The sequence below is a fragment of the Electrona antarctica genome (assembly GCF_951216825.1).
Source record: "Electrona antarctica genome assembly, chromosome: 24".
NCBI classification, from domain to species: Eukaryota; Metazoa; Chordata; class Actinopteri; order Myctophiformes; family Myctophidae; genus Electrona; species Electrona antarctica.
In genome coordinates this window covers 9,106,125-9,128,900 of record NC_136803.1, presented here as the reverse complement: position 1 = coordinate 9,128,900, position 22,776 = coordinate 9,106,125, and the positions used below count along the sequence as shown (strand labels likewise).

The window sequence follows — 22,776 nt, the reverse complement described above, 5'->3', positions numbered from 1 at the left end:
CTTTAATACACACACACACACACACACACACACACACACACACACACACACACACACACACACACGCGCGCACACACACACACGCACACACATGCACACATGCACACATGCACACAGACATACACTCACTCAGACACACACACACACACACACGTACACACACACATGCACACATGCACACAGACATACACGCACTCAGACACACACGTGCACGCACGCACACGCACACAATCCTTTCAGCAATGGCTAAATGAAGCATGTCTCTTGCCAGTAATGAATAATAACTGGTGCCAATGACCTCAGTTTTACCTCACTGTTTGAACCTGCCAAATGCCTGTTGGAAGTCACGCCGTTGACAGCCCAACATATGATTTATAACTTATAACGTCATTATCAAATCATCTTTGTCTTTATTGACACATTTGGCTACTGACCCCCGTCTCCCTTGACATAAATGTCACTATGTTATATGGAGTGCATTAATCTGACCATTAAGCTGTCAACATCCAAGAGGATCAAACTACAACATCCGGACAGAGGATCAGAGCCTTCCTCACCGAGGAGTCTGCCCAGCTCCTTATCCAAGCTTTCCTCACCGATGAGTCTGCCCAGCTCCTTATCCAGCCTTCCTCACCGAGGAGTCTGCCCAGCTCCTTATCCAGCCTTCCGCACAGAGGAGTCGGCCCAGCTCCTTATCCAAGCCTTCCTCACCGAGGAGTCGGCCCAGCTCCTTATCCAGCCTTCCTCACAGAGGAGTCTGCCCAGCTCCTTATCCAGCCTTCCTCACCGATGAGTCTGCCCAGCTCCTTATCCAGCCTTCCTCACTGAGGAGTCTGCCCAGCTCCTTATCCAGCCTTCCTCACAGAGGAGTCTGCCCAGCTCCTTATCCAGCCTTCCTCACCGAGGAGTCTGCCCCGCTCCTTATCCAGCCTTCCTCACCGAGGAGTCTGCCCAGCTCCTTATCCAGCCTTCCTCACCGAGGAGTCTGCCCAGCTCCTTATCCAGCCTTCCTCACCGAGGAGTCTGCCCAGCTCCTTATCCAAGCCTTCCTCACAGAGGAGTCTGCCCAGCTCCTTATCCAGCCTTCCTCACAGGAGTCTGCCCAGCTCCTTATCCAGCCTTCCTCACAGAGGAGTCTGCCCAGCTCCTTATCCAGCCTTCCTCACAGAGGAGTCTGCCCAGCTCCTTATCCAGCCTTCCTCACCGAGGAGTCTGCCCAGCTCCTTATCCAAGCCTTCCTCACCGAGGAGTCTGCCCAGCTCCTTATCCAGCCTTCCTCACAGAGGAGTCTGCCCAGCTCCTTATCCAGCCTTCCTCACCGAGGAGTCTGCCCAGCTCCTTATCCAAGCCTTCCTCACAGAGGAGTCTGCCCAGCTCCTTATCCAGCCTTCCTCACTGATGAGTCTGCCCAGCTCCTTATCCAGCCTTCCTCACAGATGAGTCTGCCCAGCTCCTTATCCAGCCTTCCTCACAGAGGAGTCTGCCCAGCTCCTTATCCAGCAACCTCGGACTACTTTCTTTGGCCGATAAAGTACGTTAGGGTTAAGGTTAGGTTTAGGCATGGTTTTTGTGAGGTTAGGGTTAAGGTTAGGTTTAGGCATAGTTTTTGTGAGGTTAGGGTTAAGGTTAGGTTTAGGCATAGTTTTTGTGAGGTTAGGGTTAAGGTTAGGTTTAGGCATAGTTTTTGTGAGATTAGGGTTAAGGTTAGGTTTAGGCATAGTTTTTGTGAGATTAGGGTTAAGGTTAGGTTTAGGCATAGTTTTTGTGAGGTTAGGGTTAAGGTTAGGTTTAGGCATAATTCGATTCTGCTTACTCTGAGTCTGACCTTATTGAGGTTAAGGTAAACGCTGTTTAAGAAATGCTGTTTAAAGTAGATGGCAATTTCTTACCCAGATTACTGTGTTCTGGAAAATGAGAGAGAGAGACAGAGAGAGAGAGAGAGAAAGAGAGAGAGAGAGAGAGAGAGAGCAGGGGGCAGAGGTGTGGAGTTTTCCCTATTTTATTCGTTTTATTTGCGGTTTAATTGTAGGATTCCTTGGAGAAAACAAACACACCTGAAAGGTTAAATGGACGGGTTTTACCATATGTTTGTGGACACCAGACTCATAGCATTTTCGAATCCAGTGGAAACAATTACTTTTTCCACTAAACACTCTTTCCCTATAGCTAAGCAGTCACAGTGTAATTTCCTAATTAATTCACTATGTTTTTTGCAATAGACAACAGTACACAATGATGTTAACACCTTGCTTGCCCGGACCTATTTAATCCATTACTAAAATGTGCCCATAATTTATAGCACCCAGACCACTTTTACCGGCGCACCGGAAGTTGTTGTGAATGTCTGTGTAGCAGCTAACAATAGCCACACCACTCTAGAGTTGATCGACAACAACGGGAGGTAAGAATAAATCTATCGCGACTAGCGACTGGACCGCGGAAGGCCGTCAAACACAGGATCTTTTTTCGACTAGAATTAGACGGGATGATTTAGATCGGGAGTTATGAACGTTTTAAGATTTTCGTTTTCGTCAGCTAAACAGGCAGGGAACATTTTCGATGACGTGTCACTCTTGCGCGTCATTGAGGATTGGGCAACAAGCGCTCCTAGGCTGTGGAGCGATGCGATCGGTTTTGATATAATTAATCTCCGTCCTATTTATCAATCTCCGCCTTGGGCACTTGACCATGAACTTGAACTTGACTGAGATCTCCGCCCTGGGCCTCCATGGTGTTAACTGAGGTCTACAAAGTGTATTTGTCAAAGATTTTATTATGTTTTTTTGTTTTAAATATCATACACCAAATGAATGTAAACACAGATATACTCTATATAGAGGGTATGCGCGTGACATCATCATCAAACCAGGAAGTTATGCAGGAACACCTACTGAGTGGCAAAAAACTACTTTCTGGCCTTGACAGCCCATTCATCCACACAGAAAAGTCATATCTGATTGCATTAAACAACATTAAACAATGTTAAACTCACTTTGCCTGTTGCTTTGCCACTCGATGTGCCATTCACTTTAAGCATGCGCATACTCTCTATTGCCAGTAACTGAACCTAGCTTCTCTATTTGTGTCATCAGCCCTGAAAACAACCTGCAGGTGGAGTGAGGACATGATTATATAACATGCAAGGTGAGCCACTATTTGGACAGGTAAGTACAACATATTCATATTAACCCCGAAAGCTGTGAGGCTGCAGAGGCCCGTGACTTGGTCATTGATAATGTATCTCATTCCTTTCTCATCCCAACTTGAGCTCGTCAGCAAGGCCAAGGGCCTGTTGAAAGAACCTCACAGCAATAGTGGTGTTGCTAGCTGTTCGGCCACATTCAAATGTAACATACAAATCCACCATTAAGATGTATGTTTAGTAAGACAACTAAAGGAAAATAGCCAATGCGACCATAATAAGCAGAAAATGGTATTACAACTGTAAACTCACAATTAGCATAAAAGTAATAGTGCCTCCTCCTTTGGACCTCACAATGCAACACACCAATTCTAACTGTCAAAAAACGTAAGGGCACTTGTTATAAGATTTAAGAGAAATAAATAACCATACATCATAAATAAATCATAAATGTGTTGACATGACCTATTACACTGTAATTGATGTTTGCTCAGCAAAATCTGCATTTTTTTATTCCAATTGGAACACAATAATTGGTGTTTGTTTGTTTATTCCTTGGTATTCATCATGATACTGTGTGTAATGTGCAAGCCTGCCAGTTGCCACTGACACCGAATCCGTGCTGAACATGACCACAGAACAATTAGAATGGGGGTGAACGCTGGAGTGTTTCGAATCGACTTGACAGGGGAAATAAATTCAGCTTCTTATCTTGACTTCATCCAACTCTGGAGAAACAAAGACAGTGCTCGTATATCAGTCGTGTTGTTTTCGTCGACTAAAACTAAGACGAAAAATGTTCGTCAACTACCTTTTTTCACTGACGAAAACTAAATAGAAACTAAATGAAAACTAAGCTATGGTGACTAAAACTAAGACTAAATATATCGACAATTTCGTCAAGAAATAAAAACTAGACTAAAATGTTAGGAAGGGACTAGTGGACAAGAGATCCAGTATAAGTCATTTTACACTACAAGCTCACAACGCGTCGCGCTGCGACGCGTTGTGAGCTTGTAGATCGGCTATTTTCAGCAAGTGTAAAATCAGTCATTACGACGGCATCAAGGCCCGCCAAAATACATTTTAGTCGACTAAATCAACTGTAGATTTAGTCGACTAAAATCTTATGATATTTAGTCGACTAAAACTAGACTAAACACTAAAACATTCCAGGTGACTAAAATGTGACTAAAACTAAATAAAAGCTATTCAAGAGACTGACTAAAACTAAAATCAAAATGTGCCGCCAAAAACAAGACTGATATCAGTAAGCTGCCTCCTAAAAGCCACTACTTCCCCGTTTCAAGCCCCGGCCCAGGTCCCGAAAACATATCTCAAATGTTCCCGGTTTTCAACATTCACTAACAAACAGCAATTATAATAATACGACTTGTTTTGAGTGCTTACAGTACATAGATGTTTATCATGTTCTGTTGAAAGGTGCAGTCACTAGGTGTGCTGAGCGCTAAAACAATTATCCCCATCCTGGTGATAAAAGTAAGGAAATAGCCAGCACACAATGAATGTCCTGTCAAAAGGACATTCATTGTGTATACTGGCTATTTCCTTACTTTCATGGCATTGTTGAGCCGGGAACCTTAATAATACTTTTATTTAACCTGGAGTGTTGCAAGTGTTCTACTTTGCAGTCATTTCTCTGATGAAAACATAAAATAAAGTATTGTCAAAGCATAGCTAATTTACATGCTCACAATGCATGAGACACATTGTGAGCCTGTAGATCTGCTATATCCGCACTAGCCGTTTTTTTCTGTTTTTTTTACCTTAAAGGACCACTTCACCACTTTTCAACCTATTTTCATATAATAGGTCCTCACTAATAATCATGATAAAATGGCACAATGTTTTTCTACTCAGTCTGTGTCTCATAGGAGGGCTGTGGGCAGTTCAGAAACCCGTCCACCAGTGTGACATCGATGGGGAATCCAAGCTAATAGAAACTGCAGGCTTTCTAGTCCTGAAAAGTTGCAATGCGAAAATGGAAGCCATCGTTCTCACAATAATAAAAATCTAAACATTTTGGTAAAAATAATTTTGTTTAAAAAAGAATCTGCCTAACGATGATGTCACTGGTGGACGGGTTTCTGAACTGCCCACAAAAATTGTGCCATTTTATCATGATTATTAGTGAGGACCTATTATATGATGAAAAGTAGGTTGAAAAGTGGTGAAGTGGTTCTTTAAGATGTAGACACGTATCCATTCGTCACTGGAAAAATGTATAAATAATAATAATAATAATAATAATAAAATCCATGGCGAGCGTTCCATACCGATTTAGCGGATTTACCCTCCATGCGGGTCAAACACTAGATCTCTTCTTCTTCTTTTTTAACCAGGTGCAACCTGGCTATACTGTCGATGTTAAGACTAGTGAGTTACGAAAGGTAACCCCGGTTCTTTGACTATTCGGTACCGAATACCGAATATGCATTTTTTTGCCACTATTCGGCCGAATCATTTCGGTGGCCGAATATTCAGTGCATCACCTATTTTTAGCCAGGTGCAACCTGGCTATACTGGCGATGTTGAGACTAGTGAGGACCTAGTGGACACTTTTTCATGATTGGCTGCCTCTATAGCGCCTCTAAGCCAATGGGAGATAAAAACCCATAGTCTGAACACTGTAACATGAAGCCGTTAGGTCCATAGAGTATAAAGAAGGATAGAGACCGAACTGGAGCGTTAGCCCCCCCCCCCCCCCCCCCCCGCTATTCATTTCAGTGGAAGTTGCTCAGTGGCGTTTTGAAGCACCCGGAAGACTTCCGGAAGTATAATTATAACTCAATCATGGCTCGAGCGAGCGGAAGTTTAGCCTAGCCTAGCCTCCGGACCTCAATTTTGAGGTCCGGGCTTTTCACGTGACGTCATGAACGTCCGTCCACTTCCATTAAGTGCTGCAATTCTACATTTCACCAGTAGGGTAGTGGCATCTTCAACGTTGGATAGCCTTACTGGGGGCTTGGTTAGGTCCCACCTACCGTTTCTTCTTTCTCCACCAGCGTCATATATATATATATATATATACATATATACATATATATATATACATATATATATATATATATATATATATATATATATATATATGCTACAGTATATATTTTGTTTTCGCCATAACAGTAGTTCATATACACATTATCAACAGAATTCAGTAAAAAAAAAAAACAGCTAGTGCGGAACTCTCCTTGAAGTGATTGAAGATGCCGGGTTTGGGTTTTTGAACATAATGGTCAAAGCTATCCTCCATCATGATGAGTGACAGCTAAGGCAGGCCATGGCGGCTGATACCGCCGGCGCGGCTGAACATGAACAGGCTAGCATAATAATTCGGCTTCATCCTCCTCCAGCTGGCGCGATATGCTCGGGCCGATCCGCAACGTCACGAGGCTAATGCAGGGATCAAACGAAACCTTGTGATGTCTTTGGCTTCCATAACCACGGTCGACACCATGGGGTTTTCTACAGTAACCGCGCTGACTAACCGCGCACGTCTAAACACGACATTAGAGAGAGCACTGACGATGGCGGCCAGGTATGCCTGAGGCACAGTGGTGGAAAGTAACGAAGTACATTTGCTTAGGTGTACTGCTCTGTGCTGTACTTAACCCATTCTGACCTGAGATCAGATTCTAAAAATGTCTTCTACATCCTGACAGTTTTCTGAAAAAGCTATGTTTCTATGTCAGTCGTTCTTAGATTTTTCAAAAATAGCAGACCTACAAAGCTCGTAGCGCGCCACTCGGTGGCGCGCTATGAGCTTGTAGATCTGCTATTTTTCAATAGCTAAAGCCTAACATAATGCTAACACCAAAAGGGGTTCCCGCCCAAAATGTTGAGACACTTGTACTTTACTTAGTAGAGTATTTCCGATTTCCAATACTTTTACTTCTACTCCACTACATCTCAGAGGCAAATATTGTACTTTACTCCACTATTTGACAACTTTAATTCATAGATCATTTGAAACCATTTGAAAATGGCTGATCTACAAGCTGTGAGCTTGTAGATCTGCTATTTTGAAAAGCTATTTAGACATTTTAAAACTTGAAATGAGACATTCTGCATAATGCATACTTTTACATTTGGTATTTAAGTACATTTTGATGCCAATACTTTTGTATAAATGGAGTATTTCTATATTGCAGTATTGATACTTTTACTTAAGTAAAACATGTTCCACCACTGGTGAGAAGAGGTCATCCAGACAGACACTGAGAAGACATCGAAACGTTTTGTCAAAAGGCCAACTTTTCAAAAGGGAAAATAACCAAGACTGGGCCTTCTTAAATATGGCACTGGTATTCTCTTTTGGATGTGATGCTGTTCAATAACTTAAGTACTTCCAGAACAGACACTGTGCTGCCTCTCAAAGCCTGACTTGGACTCACAGTTGCTGCGTGCGGTGTGTGTGTGTGTGTGTGTGTGTGTGTGTGTGTGTGTGTGTGTGTGTGTGTGTGTGTGTGTGTGTGTGTGTGTGTGTGTGTGTGTGTGTGTGTGTGTGTGTGTGTGTGTGTGTGTGTGTTGTGCATAGAAAACAGCCGATGTTATAAACTCACAACCCATTGACAGCGCAAATTAGTTGTAGAGCTTGTAGACCTGCTATTTCTGGTGCGGGACACCCGTCTGCACGCAACCACCGAATGTAAACGACAAACAAAACATGAAAGGTAAACCTTTACTAATCCCACGGGGGAAATTCAGTTTCAACTTCACCCAGCTGATGGTTGGTCGCGCTGAATGCTCAGGGGGGGAGCGGTTAGGGGTCAACTGTCTTGCTCAGGGACGCACACGCATACTGGGGGCTGACCACCAGGGGGCAATCCAGGCAGTGACCTACTGATTACCAAAGTCTACATTAATGTGTATGATATAGGCACACGTGAACTGCACAGCAGAATGGGATGGGGCCCACAGCACTTAACCTGACTCCGCCAGCAGCTAGAGGCGGGATAGCTGCTGCTGATTGGTCAGGCCGTTTTGTGGCCGGGCATCAAGTCTGCCTGAGAGTTCCCAGATGGGAGCAGGAGGGGGGAACCCAGTGTACTCTCTGCTGCCCCATCTGGCGGAGTCAGGTTACACAACACTTGCTGTCTGTTGCATTAATTTCCAAAATATAAATAGTCTAACAATAAGCCAGTTAACATAAAAAGCCTTAGATCTCCATATATGGAGCTGATCTGTTCTGACATTCCATAATCCATCCCCACCCGTCCTTTCATCTTTGATGTCTCCCTTTTGACATCATCAAACCCTGTACACTCAAGACACTGCCCCCGCTGCCACCCTTAGATCTCTATATATGGAGCTGACCTGTTCTGACATTCCATATGTTGATCTGACCCCCTATGCCAAAGAGCCAGCGCTCGCCCAGCAGTCTGCCGTCACCCAGGTGGATGCGTGAGTTTTCATGATTCCGAACCCATTCCAAGCATTAGTTTTGCACAAAAAACACTCCTTGGGCTAAAAACTGCCATAGCTGTCATCACAAATGTGATGAGGTCAGCACATTTGTGCACATTTGGGCAAGTGCATGGCTATGGCTGAATTTAGCCCAAGGAGTGTTTTTATGGAAAACTAATGCTTGGAATTGGTTCAGAATCATGAAAACCCCCTAGTTTGATCCCTATTTTGGCCATAGACCCCCTAGTTTGGCCATAGCCACTTGCCCAAATGTCCCTAAATGTGCTGACCTCATCGCATTTGTGATGACGGCTATGGCCGTTTTTAGCCCAAGGAGTGTTTTTCGTGCAAAACTGATGCTTGGAATGTGTTCAGAATCATGAAAACCCACATGTCACATGCTACTTAAAGTATAATGAAATTTAGAACATTTTGCCTTATAATGGTTGTTGATGTACCCCAACTTTCAGCAGCTGTCAACAATTCCCCTAGGGTGGTTGAATAGAAACCAATGTGGGATATGTTAGTAGACACCTACATATACAAACACATTGGTGAAGAAAATTCTTGGTAAGAAATGTATTCCCAGATTTGACATTATTCTGATAATATTCCCTGACTATAACCTACAACCAGCCAATAAAATAAATACTTTCAAAACAAATATGGGTCAATTCTCTTTCTACAGCACTGCCACCCAGGTGTGGAATGCCCTGACCCCCTCCCTCAAAACAGAGGAAATTATCCTTCCCCCTTAAACAGGTGATCACCCCCCCCCCCTTTCCTTTTATCCAGCTCTGTACAAACAGTTTTAATTTTTCCTGAAATTATATAGATTCTTTTGTTGATATTGATTTGTTTTGTTATTCTCCATGTCATGTCTATGAATTGATTGCATAGGGCGGCGGGCCTAAATGGAAACAAGACCGCAAGGACTTTTTTGACTGAACTCTTTTTACATTTATGTCTAATAAACTATTCAATCAATCTTTGATTCTTTGTCGGCGGCATCAGCTGCCATGGCCTGCCTAGCTGTCACTCATCATTCCCTAATAATAGGGAATGTGGAGCACACCGTTACCTGCTTTGGCCTGGTGGGTCGTGCCTCCTCCACCTTGTTGCTCTTCATCTTGGTCTTCATCTCCTGGCGGTGCTGACGGACAGCGCTCTCCTTGGCCCCCAGCCACAGGCTCTCCTTAGTGGGCTTCCGTATGGCAGGGATCTCAGTCAGACCCTGTTCCATCACCACAGGGTCCGCAGTCTCACCTGGACAGTACATGGAGGAAGGAGAGGGTTAACCACTTGAACACTCCAAACCTATTCTGGGGGAAATAGACAATCTACCTGCTATTTCTGTCCAGTAACTAACTGCCACTGCTCGGTGGCAGCAGAGTGTAGCTACGCCTTGCCAGGAGGATTTTTGCTCACTTCCTGTTTCCCCGCCTGGAGACCACCATTGTAACGACCGGCTATAATTAGCATTAGCTCACACTCTTAAAACGTTAACATGTCGGGAGCGATGCGGTACAAAATCACAAATGACATCCGAACCTTGGATGGATGGCGATACGCTCGTATTTCTAGAGTTATAAGGCTTTGATCTTACTCATACTTTGAACGGAGGTAAATGGGGGCGGTGTGGCCCAGGCGGTGGCGTAACCGTCTGGGCACCCGACTGGTAATCCAGTCGCAGTGTGCCGCGGGTTCGACTCCCGAGCCCGACACGGCCTTTACTGCATGTCTTCCCCCATCTCTCTCCCGTTTCCTGTCAGCCTACTGTCTGTCCCTTCAAAAACAAATAAAAGGCGTAAGCCGCAAAAAAAAAATCTTTAAAAAAAAAAAATGGGGGCGGTGTGCAAAGATCCTGATGCTGGGGGTGACGGGGGCGTTGTCTAGCAACCAGACCAATGTTAAAAGCTGATTTTCTGCCTATTTTCTGCTTTCCTATATGATGTAAAGGGGGGGGGGTACGGCGATATATCCGTAGCTGGCGTATAACGTCCCCATAGGCGTTATACGCCTATGGGGCAATGACCGTTGCCTTCAGCGTAGTACAAAACATGATGTTGTCAACCAATGATTCACCTAAAGCCAATAGCAGCCTCAGACTAAGCACGTACATTACAAAGGAAGCCTTGGTGACGACAGTAACCTTGGGAGCAAATTACCTGGAACCGCTTTTCACATGCAATCTCCTTTGGAGGCATAGATGTTGCATAATCAATGCATCCAACAGTGCAATGGTGGAAGGAAGCGCTCAGATGTTTCACTTGAAGCTTTCCCGTTTCACCTTGGATTTGAGCCCAGGTCGTCCCAGTGTTGTTTCTGGCAGCAACTTTAGATTTCATAGTCTTCCTTTAGTTTTAGTCACATTTTAGACACCTGGAATGTTTTAGTGTTAGTCTAGTTTTAGTCGACTAAATATCATAAGATTTTAGTCGACTGAATATACAGTTGATTTAGTCGACTAAAATGTATTTTGGCGGGCCTTGATGCCGTCGTAATGACTGTTTTTGAAAATAGCCGATCTATCTCAACGTGTTGTGAGCTTGTAGATTGGCATGCAACCAAGTATAAAATGACTTATACTGGATCTCTTGTCCACTAGTCCCTTCCTAACATTATAGTCTAGTTTTTATTTGTTGACGAAATTGTCAGTATATTTACAGTAATCTTAGTTTTAGTCATCATAGCTTAGTTTTAATTTAGTTTCCATTTAGTTTTTATCAGTGGAAAAAGGTAATCGACAGACTTAGTTTTAGTCGACGAAATCAACACTGGGTCGTCCTGCAGAAGAGCTGACATTGTGTTTTGGTACGGACGGAGCTAATGGAACCTGCCTGCTAATGGAACCTGCCTGCTGAATTTTAACCTTCAGGTCAAACTTTGTGTCAAACCAGAAACAGGATTGTGCCAAAAAGGTTGTGACTAAAGGCCTATTCATAGTTATTCCAGTTTTAGGTGACAAGGTGACCACTGAAACGGTGGTTAGTAAAAACAGAGCGATGTGTTTGGGTGAGTCGCTTACCACCGTGGCGCAACGTCATGTTGTAGTTTGGTGGTGACCTTATCACCCAAAGCTGGAGTATGAAAAGGCCTTTAAAGTATTAAAATACTATAAAAGAAAACCTACTCTTACAAGTAAAAGGCCTGGATTAAAATGATTGGCATCAAAATATAGGCTACTTACAGTAGAATGGTAAAGTGTGTAATAAGGGACCACAAGCAAACCCAAACGGGCCCTTACACACACGAACACACACGAACACACACGAACACATGAACACACAAACACACAAACACACAAACACATCACAGTTGCTGTCCGAGACCCCAATTCCAATCCAGTGGTATATAATATATTTAGCCTGTTTTCAAACACAACACATGGGCTATAATGAGGAATTTCATTTAGCTCTTAATGGGGAATCAAAGAGCTGCACGCTGGGCTCTGCCTGAAAGCATCCCCATGTCTTGTTAAACATCAACGTAAAAAAATAAAAAATAAAACTCTCTCCAAACAGATGGCGCAAGCAATGTGAGAGGAGGCCAAGAATGCCATCGCGACATGTTATTTCTCTCAACAGAACATCCTTGGGGGGAGGGGGGGCACTTAACCCCTTGAGATCTTGAGAGACTAGATTCTACAAATGTCTTCTAAATCCTGACAGTTTTCTGGAAAAACCTATGTTTCTATGTCAGTGTGGCGCTCAAACCATTTCATGTCAAGGACCCCAGAAATTAGATGGACTCGGCCACCGACCCCCCTGGATGTGTGTTGTACCAGGGTCCCTCCCTGGTACAAAACACATTCAGATGGGGGTCCCCAGAAGCAAAGAGTTGAGTTAAAAACGTTCGCTGTTGGCCTGGGCCATGGCTTAATGGTCCAGGCACCTTGGCTGGTAACCCAGTCTGGCAGTGTGCCGCGGGTTTGACTCCCGATCCCGACGGCCTTTACTGCATGTCACCCCCCATCTCTCTCCCCATTTCCTGTCAGCCTACTGTCTGTCCATCCATAAAAAATATAAAATAAAGGCGAAAGCAAAAAAGAAAAAGAAAAAAAAAAACATTTGCTGTGAAAGAATATATATTCAAATATTTGCATATTGTGGTTAAACGTGGTGGTTAAGTGGTTAAACGCTAAAGTGACACAGATGCGTTCCAGGTCTTAAGCACAGACAAAGTGTCTAATCTGAAACAGTGGTTCTCTCAACCTTTTCTGGATCAGGTCCCAAAGGAACATCTTGGAGAAAGTGTCCACCACCATCAGACCACTTAACACGAGGCCTGCCGGGAACATAGGAATTTTAAAACGTAGAATCTTGTGGCCTGCCACAAACGGAAAAGCCGTTTTAACAGCGATGTATTAATTAATGCATGTTTTAATACGATCGTATCGAAATCTACCGTCAGTTAGCTTTGTTATGCTTCTGACACAATGGGCGCGGCCATTTTGAAAATGCGCGCGCATCCACTTACATTGCCGGCTCTGGTTTCAGACGGCTTTATCTCACAGAAGCGACATTGCAGAGGACGCTTTGTCCCAGACAAGCGTTTTCAACGGCCTGTAGCAGGCGCTGTGATACTCGCGGTCAGCTTTTTCCACCGCCGAGCGAGACAACAACAACCGGTCATGATACCACACACAGCAGCTTTTCACAGGAACAATGCGATTACGGATATTTGGATCTTCAAAGTAAGTGTTACGCGCGATAAAACCTTGGCAATACGCAATCGAGGGATTAATGAATGGCGGCAGGCAGACGGTTAACAGCCTTTCGGCTGCCGTGTTAAGAGGTTTCTGTGCATGTTTTTATATAAAAAAATAATAATGATCCATCGATCTATTCAATGACACTATTAAACATAATATAAATGTCTATCTATCGGAAACCTCATTTTTAAAAGTACGTTAAAGGTATATTCAGTGGTTTCACTTAATTCAAATATCACTTATTTTTTGTTTTGTTGTGATAATCCTCCCTGAGTCCCTACTATATGGAATCAGGACAGACTCATAATTATCCGTATCCGTATAAACAGATTTGTAACAATTCGTAACAAACAGTATGCAAGTGTAAATCAGATTTGTATCTGTAATGTACAATTCGTAACTCTTATTCTCAGATTCGTAATTCAAATGTTCACTTCTGTGTCTCAAATAACCACTTTCGTGTCTCAAATACCCACATCTGTGTGTCAACTTATACATTTTAGAAGGAGATTTATTTGTGACTCTCCACTGAATTTTGTGAGTAATTATGAGACTCTTTTACCTCGCTGTTAGTCATATGATTTGTAACTTGTAAGAAATAAAATCACCTATGCACGCACCAGATTTGTACTCGTATAGGCAATTCGTAACAAACAGTATGCAAGTGTAAATCAGATTTGTATCTGTAATGTACAATTCGTAACTCTTATTCTCAGATTCGTAATTCAAATTTTCATGTCTGTGTCTCAAATACCCACTTTCGTGTCTCAAATACCCACATCTGTGTGTCAACTTATGCATTTTAGAAGGAGATTTATTTGTGACTCTCCACTGATTTTTGTGCGTAATTATGAGACTCTTTTACCTCGCTGTTTGTCACATGATTTGTGACTTGTAAAAAATAAAATCACCTATGCACGCAGAGTCATTTGTATTTGTATCTCACATTTGTGTGTCAACTTAACTCAAATTTAGCTGTTAATTTGCACGGATGTGTGTGAGTATTTTTGAGACTGAGAGAACAGTCTCATAATTATCTGTATCTGTAACAACAGATTTGTACTTGTGAAGTGCAATTCGTAACTCTAATTGTCAGATGTATCTCAAATCTTAACATTTGTAATTCAACTTAGAAATTCTAAACGCAAATGTAGCTGTTAATGTCCACGGATGTGTGTGGCAATTTTGAGACTATTGTACAGTGGTGATTTCACACCAATCTGTGACTTGTGTAGGGAGCAGTACCGAGTACCTCCAGTAGATGGTGGTGTGGGTACCAGATCTTCGGCTCTGTATAATTAGCTAGGATTAGACTTCCTGTTTACTTCTGGGTTGGGAGCTAGCTAGGATAAGGCCTTCAGAATAAGAGGTTAAGACCTCGTAATTAATGTGTTCTTTTAAATGTCATACATTTATTTTAAAAAAATCACACCCGTGTGAACAGAGTGGTGCAACTCCCCTCTATTGGTTCTCTGTATCGTTCCAATTTGTATCGTTCCAATTTCTTCTCTGTATCGTTCCAATTTATTCTCTGTATTGTTCCAATTTCAGTTCCTATTAGTTCTCTGTATCGTTCCAATTTGTATCGTTCCAGTTTCTTCTCTGTATCGTTCCAATTTGTATCGTTCCAATTTCTTCTCTGTATCGTTCCAATTTCAGTTTCCCCTCTATTGGTTCTCTGTATCGTTCCAATTTGTATCGTTCCAATTTCTTCTCTGTATCGTTCCAATTTCTTCTCTGTATTGTTCCAATTTCAGTTCCTATTATTTCTCTGTATCGTTCCAATTTGTATCGTTCCAATTTCTTCTCTTTATCGTTCCAATTTGTATCGTTCCAATTTCTTCTCTGTATCGTTCCAATTTCAGTTCCTATTGGTTCTAACACGATCTCTCTCTCTCTGTTTCTGGCACAACAGCGCCACACAGAATATGGTCAGAATGGTCAGAATAAGAGGTTAAGACCTCGTACTTAATAATACTTAATAATACTATTTGAATTGAAATCCTGAATATTTTTTCAATTTTTGAAAAATTTCTGAAAAGTAACATAAAATGGGAGACCTCTACAACACCACACCATCCGCTAAGCGGGAGAGGTGTAAAATAAAAAGTTACCGGGCCCCCAGTGGGCTCAGAGGTCAAAAGTGTGCCATTTCCAGACCAGAGTGGACGCTGGACCAAAATCGGCTCTTCGTATCAACAGGTCTGACATATGCACGCGTATAGATTGGCTATTTTTGCTCCGACCTGTATGTATGCAGTGTGGCCGTCTGGAGTGATTGTGGAAATATAGTGGCCCTCTCCACCATCAAAGTTGCCCACCCCTGAAATAGGTGACGCTGCTCCACAGTACAAGGGTATAGGAAAATGTACCAAGACTGCAAAGTGTCCAATTTAATAGGATAGCCATTTTAAATCGGTAAAACATTTTAGGGCACATATAAGTACTCTAGTAAAAAGACATATAATATCATATCATAAATGCATTTTTTTTAAATAAATGTATGACATTTAAAAGAACACATTAATTACGAGGTCTTAACCTCTTATTCTGAAGGCCTTATCCTAGCTAGCTCCCAACCCGGAAGTCTAATCCTGGCTAATTATACAGAGCCGAAGATCTGGTACCCACACCGCCATCTACTGGAGGTACTCGGTACGGCTCCCTACACAAGTCACAGATTGGTGTGAAATCACCACGGTACAATAGTCTCAAAATTGCCACACACATCCGTGGACATTAACAGCTACATTTGCGTTTAGAATTTCTAAGTTGAATTACAAATGTTAAGATTTGAGATACATCTGACAATTAGAGTTACGAATTGCACTTCACAAGTACAAATCTGTTGTTACAGATACAGATAATTATGAGACTGTTCTCTCAGTCTCAAAAATACTCACACACATCCGTGCAAATTAACAGCTAAGTTGACACACAAATGTGAGATACAAATACAAATGACTCTGCGTGCATAGGTGATTTGATTTTTTACAAGTTACAAATCATGTGACAAACAGCGAGGTAAAAGAGTCTCATAATTACGCACAAAAATCAGTGGAGAGTCACACATAAATCTCCTTCTAAAATGCATAAGTTGACACACAGATGTGGGTATTTGAGACACGAAAGTGGTTATTTGAGACACAGAAGTGAACATTTGAATTACGAATCTGAGAATAAGAGTTACGAATTGTACATTACAGATACAAATCTGATTTACACTTGCATACTGTTTGTTACGAATTGCCTATACGAGTACAAATCTGGTGCGTGCATAGGTGATTTTATTTCTTACAAGTTACAAATCATATGACTAACAGCGAGGTAAAAGAGTCTCATAATTACTCACAAAATTCAGTGGAGAGTCACAAATAAATCTCCTTCTAAAATGTATAAGTTGACACACAGATGTGGGTATTTGAGACACGAAAGTGGTTATTTGAGACACAGAAGTGAACATTTGAATTACGAATCTGAGAATAAGAGTTACGAATTGTACATTATAGATACAAATCTGATTTACACTTGCATACTGTTTGTTACGAATTGCCTATACGAATACAAATCTGTTTATACGGATACGGATAATTATGAGTCTGTCCTGATTCCATACTACTATAGAGTGTGCTGGCCATATAAGAAGTTCCTCCCTGTCCCCGTAGGTTTCGTTTTTGGCTAGGTGGCCCAGCCTTCATCCAATCAGGATAGAGAGGGGCCTTCCGCCAATCATGATCGAGGGGGGGGGGGCCTTGGTGTGCGTGCTGTTGGCCTGTTGCGTGTGTCCCCCACTGTAGTGCGTGCATGTGTACATCTTGTTACTGGGGCGGTAATTCTTCCACAATGAAGTGGGGCCGGGGCCCACTTGCTATATCATCACAGCACACCAGTGGGCTCTGGCCCCACAGATTGAGAATCACTGACCTAAAAGTGTGCCTCCTCTGGTCAGGCCAGTCACACACTGTAGGACTGAAGGTCACATACTCCACACATCACTGATTTGAAGCTGTTTTGCTAACAAGCGAGACAGAGAAATGGCCCCGGACGAGTAGATAAGAACAAATTCCTGGGAGAACATCCTTGATGCAAGAACCAAAGCGTAATACGTCTGGGACTGAGGGGCTGTGTGTGTGTGTGTGTGTGTGTGTGTGTGTGTGTGTGTGTGTGTGTGTGTGTGTGTGTGTGTGTGTGTGTGTGTGTGTTCACCCGTGTGAACAGAGTGGTGCAACTCCCCTCTATTGGTTCTCTGTATCGTTCCAATTTGTATCGTTCCAATTTCTTCTCTGTATCGTTCCAATTTATTCTCTGTATTGTTCCAATTTCAGTTCCTATTAGTTCTCTGTATCGTTCCAATTTGTATCGTTCCAGTTTCTTCTCTGTATCGTTCCAATTTGTATCGTTCCAATTTCTTCTCTGTATCGTTCCAATTTCAGTTTCCCCTCTATTGGTTCTCTGTATCGTTCCAATTTGTATCGTTCCAATTTCTTCTCTGTATCGTTCCAATTTCTTCTCTGTATTGTTCCAATTTCAGTTCCTATTATTTCTCTGTATCGTTCCAATTTGTATCGTTCCAATTTCTTCTCTTTATCGTTCCAATTTGTATCGTTCCAATTTCTTCTCTGTATCGTTCCAATTTCAGTTCCTATTGGTTCTAACACGATCTCTCTCTCTCTGTTTCTGGCACAACAGCGCCACACAGAATATGGTCAGAATGGTCAGAATAAGAGGTTAAGACCTCGTACTTAATAATACTTAATAATACTATTTGAATTGAAATCCTGAATATTTTTTCAATTTTTGAAAAATTTCTGAAAAGTAACATAAAATGGGAGACCTCTACAACACCACACCATCCGCTAAGCGGGAGAGGTGTAAAATAAAAAGTTACCGGGCCCCCAGTGGGCTCAGAGGTCAAAAGTGTGCCATTTCCAGACCAGAGTGGACGCTGGACCAAAATCGGCTCTTCGTATCAACAGGTCTGACATATGCACGCGTATAGATTGGCTATTTTTGCTCCGACCTGTATGTATGCAGTGTGGCCGTCTGGAGTGATTGTGGAAATATAGTGGCCCTCTCCACCATCAAAGTTGCCCACCCCTGAAATAGGTGACGCTGCTCCACAGTACAAGGGTATAGGAAAATGTACCAAGACTGCAAAGTGTCCAATTTAATAGGATAGCCATTTTAAATCGGTAAAACATTTTAGGGCACATATAAGTACTCTAGTAAAAAGACATATAATATCATATCATAAATGCATTTTTTTTAAATAAATGTATGACATTTAAAAGAACACATTAATTACGAGGTCTTAACCTCTTATTCTGAAGGCCTTATCCTAGCTAGCTCCCAACCCGGAAGTCTAATCCTGGCTAATTATACAGAGCCGAAGATCTGGTACCCACACCGCCATCTACTGGAGGTACTCGGTACGGCTCCCTACACAAGTCACAGATTGGTGTGAAATCACCACGGTACAATAGTCTCAAAATTGCCACACACATCCGTGGACATTAACAGCTACATTTGCGTTTAGAATTTCTAAGTTGAATTACAAATGTTAAGATTTGAGATACATCTGACAATTAGAGTTACGAATTGCACTTCACAAGTACAAATCTGTTGTTACAGATACAGATAATTATGAGACTGTTCTCTCAGTCTCAAAAATACTCACACACATCCGTGCAAATTAACAGCTAAGTTGACACACAAATGTGAGATACAAATACAAATGACTCTGCGTGCATAGGTGATTTGATTTTTTACAAGTTACAAATCATGTGACAAACAGCGAGGTAAAAGAGTCTCATAATTACGCACAAAAATCAGTGGAGAGTCACACATAAATCTCCTTCTAAAATGCATAAGTTGACACACAGATGTGGGTATTTGAGACACGAAAGTGGTTATTTGAGACACAGAAGTGAACATTTGAATTACGAATCTGAGAATAAGAGTTACGAATTGTACATTACAGATACAAATCTGATTTACACTTGCATACTGTTTGTTACGAATTGCCTATACGAGTACAAATCTGGTGCGTGCATAGGTGATTTTATTTCTTACAAGTTACAAATCATATGACTAACAGCGAGGTAAAAGAGTCTCATAATTACTCACAAAATTCAGTGGAGAGTCACAAATAAATCTCCTTCTAAAATGTATAAGTTGACACACAGATGTGGGTATTTGAGACACGAAAGTGGTTATTTGAGACACAGAAGTGAACATTTGAATTACGAATCTGAGAATAAGAGTTACGAATTGTACATTATAGATACAAATCTGATTTACACTTGCATACTGTTTGTTACGAATTGCCTATACGAATACAAATCTGTTTATACGGATACGGATAATTATGAGTCTGTCCTGATTCCATACTACTATAGAGTGTGCTGGCCATATAAGAAGTTCCTCCCTGTCCCCGTAGGTTTCGTTTTTGGCTAGGTGGCCCAGCCTTCATCCAATCAGGATAGAGAGGGGCCTTCCGCCAATCATGATCGAGGGGGGGGGGCCTTGGTGTGCGTGCTGTTGGCCTGTTGCGTGTGTCCCCCACTGTAGTGCGTGCATGTGTACATCTTGTTACTGGGGCGGTAATTCTTCCACAATGAAGTGGGGCCGGGGCCCACTTGCTATATCATCACAGCACACCAGTGGGCTCTGGCCCCACAGATTGAGAATCACTGACCTAAAAGTGTGCCTCCTCTGGTCAGGCCAGTCACACACTGTAGGACTGAAGGTCACATACTCCACACATCACTGATTTGAAGCTGTTTTGCTAACAAGCGAGACAGAGAAATGGCCCCGGACGAGTAGATAAGAACAAATTCCTGGGAGAACATCCTTGATGCAAGAACCAAAGCGTAATACGTCTGGGACTGAGGGGCTGTGTGTGTGTGTGTGTGTGTGTGTGTGTGTGTGTGTGTGTGTGTGTGTGTGTGTGTGTGTGTGTGTGTGTGTGTGTGTGTGTGTGTGTGTGTGTGTGTGTGTGTGTGTGTGTGTGTGTGTGTGTGTGTGCGCGCGCGTGTGCGTGTGTGCGTGCGTGCGTGTGGCTGCGTGCGCGCAACTGCGTGCAAGTACATTTTCTGAAGCCATACATTTTGAGGAACAGCTCCCGGTAGTCGGTACCAACTCCCCGTCAATTACGAATGATTACGGAACCTGAATTCATAATGACTTTATAATGATGACATTACGATGATGATGGCTTTATAATGAGGCCTTTTATAATAAATGTTCTCAAAGTGTTTAATGTCCCTAGATATTAGACACACACACACACACACACACACACACACACACACACACACACACACACAGCCCTCCTCCTTCTCCTCCTTCCCCCACTCGCAAGATTGAAGACTGAGACATAATCGTAAAGATAGGATAAAAAGTTTACATTCGGTTCTGTATGAAATTATAAATCTAACCGGTTTGGACATTTTTTAATCAGCACAACAACCCCAAGTTTGGATACTCTTCTTCAAGTTCATAGTTTTTCACCCCCAAAAAAGGACTTATTTTCTATTAATTGCACACCGTGTGAAGCCTTGAATTCATGGAGGAGCCTGATCTCACTAACCTGACTCCGCCAGATGGCGCAGCAGAGAGTACACTGTGTTCCTCCCTCCTGCTCAACACAGTGTACTCTCTGCTGCGCCATCTGGCGGAGTCAGGTTATGATCTCACCGAAACACGGTGAAATAACACAGATTGGCAATTCTGATTCAGATTGACACTACTAGAAAACCCCCAAATCATAGTGTACATAATACACTAAATGGTAAATGGTAAATGGAGCATTTATATAGCGCCTTTATCCAAAGCGCTTTACATAGATTGTGCATTACATTCACCCATTCACACACACATTCATACACCGATTGCAGCTGAAGCCATGCAAGGTACCAACCAGCACATCGGGAGCAATTTGGGGTTCAGTGTCTTGCCCAAGGACACTTCGACATGTAGACAGGAGGAGCCGGGATTCGAACCGCCGACCCATGGATCATTGGACAACCTGCTCTACCTCTTGAGCCACAGTCGTCACTACTACTGTTATGACTGCAATGGAGGCATGGCTTTCACCCCATTATCTCAGTTGGGCCAAATGCGCTCCCCACAACATTATTTACCATTCTGGGCTTGCAACGTGGACGGGTTCAATCAAACTTTGCAACGTTCGCCGCGGTGGTTCGATTGAGACGGCGCCCCTCTGTCGCGGTCAATGGGGATGATTTCAGTGTAATTGCGACCGTAGGTCCCAGTTTACTATGAAAACCTGCTAAACCTGTCAGTCAGTCCGTCACGCCTCGTAACACGCTCCATATATGGCCAATACAGAATTCATTCCATATGTTGATCTGACCTCATCTGACCTCATCAAACCCTGTACTCAAAACACTGCCCCCACTTTCACCCTTAGATCTCCATATGGAGCTGACCTGTTCTGACATTCCATATGTTGATCCGACCTCATCAAACCCTGTAAACTTAAGACACGCTCCATATATGGCCAATACAGAATTCATTCCATGTTGATCTGACCCCCATGCCAAAGCACCAGCGCGGAATCTCGGAATTGCCAATCCGTGTTATTTCATTTTTTCATATCGTTGTTTCACATTTTATATGGAACATAGCCTCAAATTGCACCTTCTTAAACTAAATTGTGTTATGAAGCTGCACAGAAAGTTGACCTAACTTTGCTACTACAGGGAAAACATGCACATGTACCGTATATGTTACTATTGTTTTACTCTTTGATTCCTCTTTCTTGCACTCTTTATTCTATCCCTTTGTTTGCTGTGCTTTCTCTGTTTTTTGCTGTTTTGAATGTTATGCTATCCATGCTGCTGCAATGTGCTGAATTGTCTGAAGGAAGACAAACAAACATAATCCTTACTCTTATGAACCTGTACACGAGATGTAACAATAAAGTACAACCTTGAACCTTGATTACAACTGGTGTGCATTCAGTTCTATCCATTTCCCCATGCACGCATAGGGTGAAAAGTAACTAAGTACTCTCATTAGTGTAAATGAGTAGCTTTTTATTGGTAGCCGCATGTGTACTTATTTTACAATGTTAAAAAATTAATTCTACTAAATTCTACTAAAGCTGCAATCCCTAAATTGCATGTCCTACCCTAATTTTGTTTACAGCTGCAATCCCTAAATTGCATGTCCTACCCGAGATTCAAACAAGACCTGGTCAAATGTACTTATATCAGCATACTCTACCATACAGATTGATTCAAATATAATGTATGCATTGAAATACGTTTGAGATTATTAATTAATACCTTTGCAGCCACTATATTTATATTTTATATATATATATATATATATATATATATATATATATATATATTGTATTTCATATATAGCTTTAAATTAAACCCGGTCGATCTTTGATAAATGACACTATTGGAAAGTAACCTCGGTTCTACTGCTGTTCTCTAGTCGACAAAAGATTTTCATC

At 42.3% G+C, this 22,776-nt stretch overlaps 1 protein-coding gene across 1 annotated transcript in view; it reads right to left on the bottom strand.

Annotated features, from left to right (window-relative positions):
- igfbp2a (insulin-like growth factor binding protein 2a) overlaps positions 1–22,776 on the bottom strand; it is a 39,759-nt gene that overhangs the window by 6,000 nt on the left and 10,983 nt on the right. Inside the window, exon 2 of the mRNA XM_079495134.1 lies at positions 9,651–9,835. Coding sequence (XP_079351260.1) covers positions 9,651–9,835 — 185 coding nt within the window. The remainder of the gene's footprint in view (positions 1–9,650; positions 9,836–22,776) is intronic.